Consider the following 12,521-nt stretch of genomic DNA (forward strand, 5'->3'; position numbering starts at 1 on the left):
GCATTGGCCTTCATCAATCGAGAGGTAATGTTGCAGCTATATAGGACCCTGGTCAGACCCCACTTGGAGTACTGTGCTCAGTTCTGGTCACCTCACTACAGGAAGGATGTGGAAACCATAGAAAGGGTGCAGAGAAGATTTACAAGGATGTTGCCTGGATTGGGGAAGCATGCCTTATGAGAATAGGTTGAGTGAACTCGGCCTTTTCTCCCTGGAGCGACAGAGGATGAGAGGTGACCTGATAGAGGTGTAGAAGATAATAAGAAGCATTGATTGTGTGGATAGTCAGAGACTTTTTTCCCAGGGCTGAAATGGCTAGCACGAGAGGGCACAGGTTTAAGGTGCTTGGAAGCAGGTACAGAGGAGATGTCAGGGGTAAGTTTTTTTTTACACAGAGGGGTGAGTGCGTGGAATGGGGTTCCGGCAACAGTGGTGGAGGAGGATATGATAGGGTCCTTTAAGAGACTCCTGGATAGGTACATGGAGCTTAGAAAAGTAGAGTGCTATGGGTAGCCCTAGGTAATTTCTATTAAGTACATGTTCAGCACAGCATTGTGGGTCGAAGGGCCGGTATTGTATTGTAGGTTTTCTATGTTTCTATGGTACACTCAGAAGGTACAGGAGGTATCTAATGAGAAGCCAACACATACTATGCTGGCACTGTAATATGTGGTGACACTTGTGAACTGCCCCCAGCAGATCCATAGGTTGTGTTTGTTTATGCAAATAATGGATTTCACTGACGTTTCGATATATGTGTGGTAAATAAATTAATCTCAATCTGAATCTGTATTTAAGCACTAAATTAGTCTATATTGTTGTAACTGGCATCTTTCCAAGAGGGGAAAAGTAACAGTAGCTCATGTTTAGTAAATTATTTCATTTCTATTGTTAGGGAAGTCAGAATGTGCAGCACTAAACCCAACTGCTCTCATTCATCTGGATGGAGATCAATACATGGAGATGATCGACCACCCCTCCCCATCCTGCTACTGAGGACATAGCCAAACACTAGGTAAATGGTAACTTACTTTGCCAGTGAGTTTACTTAAAGTGAAGGCTAGTAGGTTCTTGGTTAGTAAGAGCATCAATGGTTATAGGGAGAATGCAGGAGAATGGGGTTGAGTAGGATCTGGGATTAGCCATGATTAAATAGTGGATTAGACTCGATAGGATGAATGGCCTGTTACTGCTCCTTTGTCTTATTATCTTATGGTCTTTCATTCTCCAATGAGAACTCCTCCAAATGGAATGTTTGGAGACGTTTTGGCCCAAAATGTCAACTGTTTATTCATTTCCATAAATGCTGCCTGACGTGCTGAGTTCCTCTAGCATTTTGTGTGTATTGCTCTGGATTTCCTGCATCTGCAGATTTTCTTGTGTTTAATATTCTACCACTTCATGAAGCATCTTGTGTGTCTCCAAATGGTTTAGTACACATCTACATTGGACATGTCATCCAACTCCTCAGATTGGTGATCCCTTATAATGCTTTTGGCCCTTGGAAAAAAATCTCTTACTTAAGTTATAAAGAACATTAAAGAAAAGCTAGTCAAAACTTATGATCTTATAAAATATCTATTATCAAAATCCCTGCCATCTTCTCAAAGTTACCATCAGACAGGAGTCAGTGAGGCCTTAAATCCCACATTACCTGGTGAAGGAGAAGGTGCTTCTGTTCAACCATTCTGTTAGTCGTCATGTCAAATAATAGAAAAGTACACCACAGAAACAGACCTTTGGCCCATCTAGTGTATGCTGAACCATTTAAATTGCCTACTCCCATCGACCTGCACCTGGACCATAGCCATCCATACCCCTACCATCATGAACCTTCTTAAACATTGAAATTGAGCTCATGCACCATTTTCACTGGTAGCTTATTCTACACTCTCAAGACCCTCTGAATGAATTTCCCCCTCATGTTCTTCTTAAACCTTTCACCCTTAAGCCATGACCTCTAGTTATAGTCCAACTCAGCTTTGAATACACCTGCAAAACTCTGATCACTACCTCTTTATAGCAACATTATGACCACTTTGCAGTAAACTTTATTTTTGTTTATTCTTGTATAATTTCATTTAGTTCATGTTTATCTTCTGAGTGCTTTGTATCTAATACTAGGTGATTGCGATGCTGCTGCAATTAAGGTTTTCATTGCATTTTTGCATACATTACTTGTGGATATGGTAATAAAATCGACTTTGACTAACTCCTGAGCTAATCTGGATTGACCGATGCGAAAAACAGTTCAGTACTTGCAACCAATGAAAAGATCATTCATGTTGCATCATGTTGTACTTTTTTCTCCAAGGACTAAGTGAAAATACCCGAGGACAACACGGCATTCAATATAATACTACTGAAGAAATTCTGGATCAATGTGTTATATGTTGGTATTATGCTAGACTGAGCATGTTGAGAAGCTTTTGAAAATCCTGAAGTCCCACCAACATTGCTTGTCACATGATGCAGGTGAAGCCACCACATCAGGCACCCAGACACCAAAGGCAACAACATATATATTTTAAAAAAAATTTAATCAATATTTCTTTCTATTAAAGATAGATGGAAATGGGAAGTGAACATAGGAAAAAAACAATTTAACATGGGAGAAACAAGTAGTTCCCAATCAGATGCTGAAAACTCTGTCCCTGACAATAAACCAGAAAGAAGGCAACAAAAGAACATGAGAGTGGAGTAGAAGAGCTTAGCACATGATTTAAGATTATAAACCATAGGAAATTTTAATGTGAAAATGGAGATCTTTTATGGAAAAATCTGGAGAGGAGTAAAATAATTTTGAATCTGTAATGTCTGGTAGGAAAGAACAATGAAATTATTAGTTAGTGCTGAATTACAGTCATTCCTGATAGATTGACTTGACAACCTGAACATTGTTGCCCAGAATAATTTCAATATGCATTACAATGCCAAGAATTTCTCAATAATTCATAGATATTTAAAAATATACATTATAACTAGTCCTTTTTGGTTGGTCCTGCACAAATGAACTGATAACCATCCGGCAGGACTAAATCAGGACTGCTAGAGCATGGGATGTTAATTAGACCATAAGACATGGAGCAGCATTCTGCCAGTTGACCCATCAAATTTGTTCTATCACTCAATTATGGCTGATTTATTTTCTCTCTCAACCCCATTCTTCTACCTTTCCCCCATAACCTTTGACACTATTACTAATTAAGTACCTGACAACCTCCACTTTAAAGACACCCGATGACTTGACCTCCACAGCTATCTGTGGCAATGAATTAAAGTTCAAATTCAATTGTCATTCAACTACCCATGAATACAGCCAAATGAAACATCCTTCTAGGACCAAGGTGTATAAAACACAATACCAACAGTCATACACAGAACAAAATACAAGATAGCAGGAAATATACAGTCACACAAAAAAATATAATCTAGCCCAAGTTCCTGTAGATTGATAGTGCATGGGATATTGTCGGCAAGAACACATCTGAGGCAATTCAATCATCGCACACTAGCGCAGTCACAGACGAATGCAACCCAGCTGGTCTTCCACTGAGTGAACACTGAAAGACAGCAGCAGTGAGAGAGGCCAGCCCCCTACCCAGAATGAACACCCACCATGCCACAGTGTCTCCAATGTCTCTTCCTCTGGGCGGCTGCAACAAATAACCCCTCCAGTTCAAACAAGGTAGACCCGCAGTACTTGAAGTTCATAATGTTCAACAAAGTCTTGCAATCATAAAAAAGACAAAGGATGAACAATTATAGGTTTATCTTGATCTGGAGAGGCTGCTGTGGCCATGTGCGTCACCACCTTACCAGACAATTCACCAACTCTAGCCAAAGAAATTCCTCCTCATCTCTGTTCTAAATGAACATCCTTCTAATCCAAAGCGGTGTCTTCAGGTCCTAGATTTTCTCACTATTGGAGACATCCTCTCCACTTCCACTCTATTTAGACCTTGTAATATTCAGTATGTTTGTGTATGTGCGTGTGGGGGGGGGACCTTATTTTCCAGTGAATACAGGCCCAGAGTTATCAGGTTCTACTTAATTGATCCACTAAGCAGATGCCAGCATGCTACAGAGCAACTCATTTATATGTACTGTCCCTCTGTAACTTTCCTAGAGCTATGGAAATTATTTTCCATGAAGACCATAAGTATTTTTTGAAAACCCTGTATGACAAGCCTTACAAGCACAAAGTTCTAGATAGTACCCACCAAACTGTAAATTCTAGATCATACACACTGCACCTATAAAAAATATTTTTTCTCTACATCCTTTCTGTACAATCAGCTAATTATCTAAGCTCCAAATCAATTGGTTCTTGAACCATTCACCTACTGGAACAATCACAAACAAGAGAAAATTTGTAGATGCTGGTAATCCAAGCAACACACACAAAATGCTGGAGGAACTCAGCAGTCCAGGCAGCATCTATGGAAAAAGAGTACAGTCGACACTTCCGGCTGAGACCCTTAGAACATCAGAAATAGGAGCAGGAGTAGGCCATCCAGCCCATCAAGCCTGCCCCACCATTCAATAAGATCATGGCTGATCTGTCCGTAAACTCAGCTCCATCTACCTGCCTTTTTTCCATAACCCTTAATTCCCTTACTATGTAAAAAGCTATCTAACTGTATCCTGACAAAGGGTCTCGGCCTGAAACGTCCACTGTACCTCTTCCTAGAGATGCTGCCTGGCCTGCTGTGTTCACCAGCAACTTTGATGTGTGTAACTGTATGTTAAATATATTTAGTGAAGAAGCCTCAACTGCTTCCCTGGGCAGAGAATTCCACAGATTCACCACTTTCTGGGAAAAACAGTTTCTCCTCATCTCCGTCCTAAATCTTCTCCCCTGAATCTTGAGGCAAAATCCCCTAGTTCTAGTCTCACCTACCAATGGAAACAATTTTCCTACTTCTATCTTATCTATCCCTTTCAAAATTTTGTATGTTCCTATAAAAGACCCTTTCATTCTTCTGAATTCCAGAGAACATAGTGCCAGGCGATTCAATCTCTCCTCATAGGTTAACCCCTTCATCCCTGGAATCAACCTGGTGAACCTCCTGTGCACTACCTCCAAAGCCAGTATATCCTTCCTCAAGTATGGAGACCAGAACTGCACACAGTACTCCAGGTGCGGCCTCACTAGTACCCTGTATAGTTGCAGCATCACCTCCCTGCTCTTGAATTCAATCCCTCTAGCAATGAAGGCCAACAGTCCGTTTGCCTTCTTAATAACCTGTTGTACCTGCAAACCAACTTTATGCGATTCATGCACAAGCACTCCCAAGTCCCTCTGCAAAATGGCATGCTGCAACCTTTCATCATTTAAAAAATAATCTGCTCTTAGATTATTCTTTCCAAAGTGGATGATCTCACATTTACCAATGTTGTATTCCATCTGCCAGACATTGGCCCACTCACTTAACCTATCTACATTCCTCTGCAGACTCTCCACATCCTCTGTACAATTTGCTTTTCCACTCAGTTTAGTGTAATCAGCAAATTTTGCTATGCTACACTCAGTCCCCTCTTCCAAATCATCAATGTAAATAGTAAACAGCTGCGGGCCCAGCACCAACCCCTGTAGCACCCCATTAACCACAGACTACCAACTGGAGAAACACCCATTTATACCAACTCTCTGCCTTCTATTGGTGAACCAATCCACTATCCATCTTCTGTCCTGATGAAGGGTCTCGTCCCGAAACATTAACTGTACTCTTTTCCATAGACGCTGCGTGGTCTGCTGAGTTCCTCCAGCATTTTGTGTGTGCTGTTCGAACAGGACCAGCTTTTCTTACTTTAGCTAGAACTGTCACGCTCTTCATATCTCTATCAGGGAGTACACTCAACTGCTCTTTGATTTGCTTGGAGGAGACAACTTCAACTTTCCCAATTTTGGCAGAAATTCTCATTCCTAGAACAATTCCACTTAATCTCTTCAAATGGAATCACATCAGGGATGAGGGATTTAATGAAGAACATTAGAAATGGAAGTTGTTTGGGCCCGTGCCTGCTTCACCTATCAATGAAATCATGGTAAATATTTCCTCCAACACCATTTTCTTGCATTAACTCCATCTTGCTTGATTGCTTTCAGATTTGAAAACTGAATATATAAATAGGACCTCTACAACATCCCTAAAGTACAGTAACCAGAAATAGGCACAATGCTCAGGATGTAGCCTAGCCAGTTTCAATATAACTTCCCTGCTCTTGTATTGTGTGGATGTACAACACCATGTCATACACTCCTTTTGAACAGACATATATAAAGCACAGATGAGATATCTAACCTGAGTGTCTTAAACATGACTTATTTACAATTAAGCAAATATCAAACACAAAAGACAATGAATTTCAGAACAGATAAAGTATCTCTTTTAATAGAATATTGAAAGCTTGGCTATTCAGTATTAATAAGACCATTAGCAAAATATGTCACTAAATAGATATTTCCAGGATTAAAGGGCAGATAGTCAGCCTTTTAACTAAAATGGGAAATAAGGAAAATTAAAATGTCTAAAAATATCCTGAGAGCTAATATGGTGACCCACATAGCAAAGTAATATTCCTTTTCTACCTTACATTTATTCCACACACACACTGCAGCCAAGAAGGAAGAAAATTAAGTTTTCAGAAACTTTTAATTTGGCCCACTTCTGCTCCTTATTCCTCTCCTGGGGAGATGCCTCTCACAACAGTACAGGCCAATTCAGTAACTAAACAACAAACTGACTTCACTTCACGGTGCCCCCTTAAATATGAAAGCTGCCAAGACACTCCTACGTGATGTATCTCACATATATAAAAATACCTGCTTACAGCCGACACCCATCACCCTGTCATCAGTACCAGCTATTATTAACAATAGATGTTTTGGTCCAGAATTCTATGAAACTTCACAAAACAATTTTCAACAGGCAAGCAACAAACATTGCTGATGTCAGAGGAGGTAAATGGTACCGAAGTAATATTGTGCTCAATTCATGACGATCACAGGAAAACATTGGTTTTTGATCACTTGTTAAGCACAAAAATACCAGATCACCTTCACATTCAAATCCACTAAAGTTTATAGGAACCAAATGTATGGAGGCAAGTCGGGATGAGTGGCACGCCCACCACTGCTAGAAACAAAAGCATTTCTAACCTCAGACTAAGTAGAACTGAATCCTCAAAAGGAGTCAGGATTTTCAGTCTTTTCCTCAGAGGAGGAGCATTCCCTCATCGTATTTATCTAAATCCCATTGGTGAACACAGGTAACGGTACAACTTTACATAGATACTTCACTTATATTGAGCGTGGCCTCTTTGCCTCTACCTGTGTCACCTGAAGGAAAAAGAAACTTACCAGAGGACAAGACAGAATTCCATATTTGAAGAAATGGAGTTAGAGGACATGATTTATTGGGAGGAAAAATATTCTCTCCTGCCTGCCCCATAATAAAAACAGAATGGATTTATAGAAAAGTGACATCAATGTCAATCTATCATTACTTTCATAAAATGTAATACATTAGTTAATGTAATAGCATATGGAATAAGCAATGATTACAAGATTTTATGTATATGTTTGCAATGTGTACAGGAGGTGTAATAGCAGTTGCGAAATTAGATCACAGTTAAGTCTACTGATGTTTTAGTATTCCTCTGCTTCTTATATATTATTGGTCATATAAAACATAACCATATCTATAACTTTCCGTACAGAGACCTTCGATCAATATTTGGCAATCTGCTTGTTCACACATGTATTAGGTTAATTCTGCATATTCAATAAAACAGACAGATTTAATATAAAAAACACAAATCTTTGACATCAGACAAAGGAAAGAGGTGTGATAGTCATTTTCTCTAAATTGGTATGACATTCCATTAACCATTTTAACTTTTTATGCTCTGAAAATAAATTCACTCAGGATTTTCAGTTTTGGACTAGTTTTCCTCTCTTCACAGAAACAGATCATTATATGTGAAGTCAGTTCATTGTCCGATGTCTTTGCTTTGAAATACAATAATGTGATGAGTAATCTTATAATAACAAACACAAGTAAATATAGAATGGCAACTGGAGCAAGGAAAATGGTTTAAAATCAGTATTACTCTTTCTACAACATTACAGATATTTTTATGGTAATAATCGAATAATTGTCATTGTGTTTAACTGTGACATGACCACCACAAACTGGAATAATTTTATGAAAAAATAAAGAATATTATATTAAAAACTCTAAAAGGATTTACATCCAGCCATGCACAAGAGTTCTGTTTATTTTGTTAACAACTTGATTGAAAAAGTCATGCTCAAGAAAAATGAAATATCTGTAAAACAATAAATGATTCTAGTTACAACGGATTTTATAATTGTGTTGATAATTAATTGAAATGACACCACACCAGAATTTTTTTAAAGATTTGTATAAAATCTGTTCCTGTTCTGAAAATTCCTGTGGGCATACTTTGCATCCTTTTTATTGTGTGGAATTCTTCCAAAAGGTTCATGATCATTAAAACAGCTATCAAAAACATCATCAACAGCTTTCTTTGCAGTTTCTTGACTGACTTTGCGAACAGCTAAAATGGAACGGCAAGCTCGCTCACGGACACATTTCTGAGTGGAAATAAAAGAGCAAAATTATACTAGAGTCAGAGTTGATAGCAATTACAAAGCACAATTCAAGCAAAATGTTATTCGCAGGTAATTGGTACAATAATTCCTCTGTGCAAAATGAAAAGCATTCGGAATCTTGCATTGGAGCACACCTCAGCACCTTAAACAGCTTAAAAAATACCTGGATTTGTAATTCCTTCTTACCTTGTCACAATGCAATTTACATAACTGTAATGTCTGGAACTCTGTCATGGACACTCCCAAGCCCAGATGCAAAAAGAGGAGGGTTGGACATGGGGCTAGAAACCCTATCCCATAAAATCCCAGAGCTACAGAAATGCCAATAAAAGCTCCAGAGACCTTAACCTTGGGAGAGGAAAGATCTTCACCTAAAAAATGTAAGACGGCGTACACCCGAGGACGACTTGAAAGACTGGCCCAGGACAGAGGACTTTGGTGAGCTGCTGTAGGTGGCCTCTGCCCCAGTTGAGGTGATAAGGGCTAAGAAGAAGGTGATTCATGATCAACTCTCCATTAAACAAAACTTTACAAGGCCAACAATAACTGATCAGCATGCACATTACTTTTGTAACTCTCAGGGATGTGCAAAAGTGACCGGACATCTTTCTCTTTGTCAAAAAGAGATAACATACAACCTCTGTCTAATAACCCTTTCCTATCGCGGCTATATTATTTTCACACCATCATGAATAAATGCAGTGTAAAAGGTTTACATATTTTCGCCAAATACTGTACAACAGATCATTACAGCTTAATTTGCTAGCCTGGATAAAAGGTTTAAACTTTTGATACCACGTATAAATATGTGAGTATTTATTAGTGAGAAGGCAAAATACATAGGAGGAAGAATAAATATTCTAAGTATAGAGTAACATTTATAATTTTGTACTAATAAAAAGAGCAAATACAATTGTGTATATCTGAGTATGAACTCCTTTTATCATGAGGTGGAGGATAAATGAGTGGCTGAGGGATTGGAGCAGGGGGCAGGGATTCAAGTTTTTGGATCATTGGGACCTCTTTTGGCGCAGGCGTGACCTGTACAAAAAGGACGGGTTGCACTTGAATCCTAGGGGGACCAATATCCTGGCAGGGAGATTAGCGGGGGCTACTGAGGTGACTTTAAACTAGAATGGTTGGGGGGTGGGAATCAAATTAAAGAGGCTAGGCGTGAGGAGGTTAGTTCACTACAGGGGGATGGGAACCAGTGCAGAGAGACAGAGGGGTGTAAAGTGAGGGTAGAAACTAAAAGTACTATGGAGAAAAGTAAAAGTGGCAGGCCGACAAATCCAGGGCAAGCATTAAAAAGGGCCACTTTTCAGCATAATTGTATAAGGGCTAAGAGAGTTGTAAAAGAGCGCCTGAAGGCTTTGTGTATCAATGCAAGGAGCATTCGTAATAAGGTGGATGAATTGAAAGTGCAGATTGTTATTAATGATTATGATATAGTTGGGATCACAGAGACATGGCTCCAGGGTGACCAGGGATGGGAGCTCAACGTTCAGGGATATTCAATATTCAGGAGGGATAGACATGAAGGAAGGGGAGGTGGGGTGGCGTTGCTGGTTAAAGAAGAGATTAACGCAATAGAAAGGAAGGACATAAGTCGGGAAGATGTGGAATCGATATGGGTAGAGCTGCGTAACACTAAGGGGCAGAAGACGCTGGTGGGAGTTGTGTACAGGCCACCTAACAGTAGTAGTGAGGTCGGAGATGGTATTAAACAGGAAATTAGAAATGTGTGCAATAAAGGAACAGCAGTTATAATGGGTGACTTCAATCTACATGTAGATTGGGTGAACCAAATTGGTAAAGGTGCTGAGGAAGAGGATTTCTTGGAATGTATGCGGATGGTTTTTTGAACCAACATGTCGAGGAATCAACTAGAGAGCAGGCTATTCTGGACTGGGTTTTGAGCAATGAGGAAGGGTTAATTAGCGATCTTGTCGTGAGAGGCCCCTTGGGTAAGAGTGACCATAATATGGTGGAATTCTTCATTAAGATGGAGAGTGACATAGTTAATTCAGAAACAAAGGTTCTGAACTTAAAGAGGGGTAACTTTGAAGGTATGAGACGTGAATTAGCTAAGATAGACTGGCAAATGACACTTAAAGGATTGACGGTGGATATGCAATGGCAAGCATTTAAAGGTTGCATGGATGAACTACAACAATTGTTCATCCCAGTTTGGCAAAAGAATAAATCAAGGAAGGTAGTGCACCCGTGGCTGACAAGAGAAATTAGGGATAGTATCAATTCCAAAGAAGAAGCATACAAATTAGCCAGAGAAAGTGGCTCACCTGAGGACTGGGAGAAATTCAGAATTCAGCAGAGGAGGACAAAGGGCTTAATTAGGAAGGGGAAAAAAGATTATGAGAGAAAACTGGCAGGGAACATAAAAACGGACTGTAAAAGCTTTTATAGATATGTAAAAAAGAAAAGACTGGTAAAGACAAATGTAGGTCCCCTGCAGACAGAAACAGGTGAATTGATTATGGGGAGCAAGGACATGGCAGACCAATTGAATAATTACTTTGGTTCTGTCTTCACTAAGGAGGTCATAAATAATCTTCCAGAAATAGTAGGGGACAGAGGGTCCAGTGAGATGGAGGAACTGAGCGAAATACATGTTAGTAGGGAAGTGGTGTTAGGTAAATTGAAGGGATTGAAGGCAGATAAATCCCCAGGGCCAGATGGTCTGCATCCCAGGGTGCTTAAGGAAGTAGCCCAAGAAATAGTGGATGCATTACTGATAATTTTTCAAAACTCGTTAGATTCTGGACTAGTTCCTGAGGATTGGAGGGTGGCTAATGTAACTCCACTTTTTAAAAAAGGAGGGAGAGAGAAACCGGGGAATTATAGACCGGTTAGCCTAACGTCGGTGGTGGGGAAACTGCTGGAGTCAGTTATCAAGGATGTGATAACAGCACATTTGGAAAGCGGTGAAATCATCGGATAAAGTCAGCATGGATTTGTGAAAGGAAAATCATGTCTGACGAATCTCATACAATTTTTTGAGGATGTAACTAGTAGAGTGGATAGGGGAGAACCAGTGGATGTGGTATATTTGGATTTTCAGAAGGCTTTTGACAAGGTCCCACACAGGAGATTAGTGTGCAAACTTAAAGCACACAGTATTGGGGGTAAGGTATTGGTGTGGGTGGAGAGTTGGTTAGCAGACAGGAAGCAAAGAGTGGGGATAAACGGGACCTTTTCAGAATGGCAGGCAGTGACTAGTGGGGTACCGCAAGGCTCAGTGCTGGGACCCCAGTTGTTTACAATATATATTAATGACTTGGATGAGGGAATTAAATGCAGCATCTCCAAGTTTGCGGATGACACGAAGCTGGGTGGCAGTGTTAGCTGTGAGGAGGATGCTAAGAGGATGCAGGGTGACTTGGATAGGTTGGGTGAGTGGGCAAATTCATGGCAGATGTAATTTAATGTGGATAAATGTGAAGTTATCCACTTTGGTGGCAAAAATGGGAAAACAGATTATTATCTGAATGGTGGCCGATTAGGAAAAGGGGAGGTGCAACGAGACCTGGGTGTCATTATACACCAGTCATTGAAAGTGGGCATGCAGGTACAGCAGGCGGTGAAAAAGGCGAATGGTATGCTGGCATTTATAGCGAGAGGATTCGAGTACAGGAGCAGGGAGGTACTACTGCAGTTGTACAAGGCCTTGGTGAGACCACACCTGGAGTATTGTGTGCAGTTTTGGTCCCCTAATCTGAGGAAAGACATCCTTGCCATAGAGGGAGTACAAAGAAGGTTCACCAGATTGATTCCTGGGATGGCAGGACTTTCATATGAAGAAAGACTGGATGAACTGGGCTTGTACTCGTTGGAATTTAGAAGATTGAGGGGGGAT

The 12,521-nt window shown here is 40.1% G+C and overlaps 1 protein-coding gene across 5 annotated transcripts in view; it reads right to left on the reverse strand.

Moving 5' to 3' along the window:
• Window positions 1-2,575: 2,575 nt before the first annotated feature.
• The window catches only part of atp23 (ATP23 metallopeptidase and ATP synthase assembly factor homolog), a 42,386-nt gene continuing 32,440 nt past the window's right edge, over window positions 2,576-12,521 (reverse strand). For all 5 annotated transcript variants that reach the window (XM_072268256.1, XM_072268259.1, XM_072268260.1 and 2 more), the window contains one exon: window positions 2,576-8,626. In XM_072268256.1, coding sequence (XP_072124357.1) covers window positions 8,423-8,626 — 204 coding nt within the window. In that variant the 3' untranslated portion in view covers window positions 2,576-8,422. The remainder of the gene's footprint in view (window positions 8,627-12,521) is intronic.

The sequence above is a fragment of the Mobula birostris genome, chromosome 9, assembly GCF_030028105.1.
Source record: "Mobula birostris isolate sMobBir1 chromosome 9, sMobBir1.hap1, whole genome shotgun sequence".
NCBI classification, from domain to species: Eukaryota; Metazoa; Chordata; class Chondrichthyes; order Myliobatiformes; family Myliobatidae; genus Mobula; species Mobula birostris.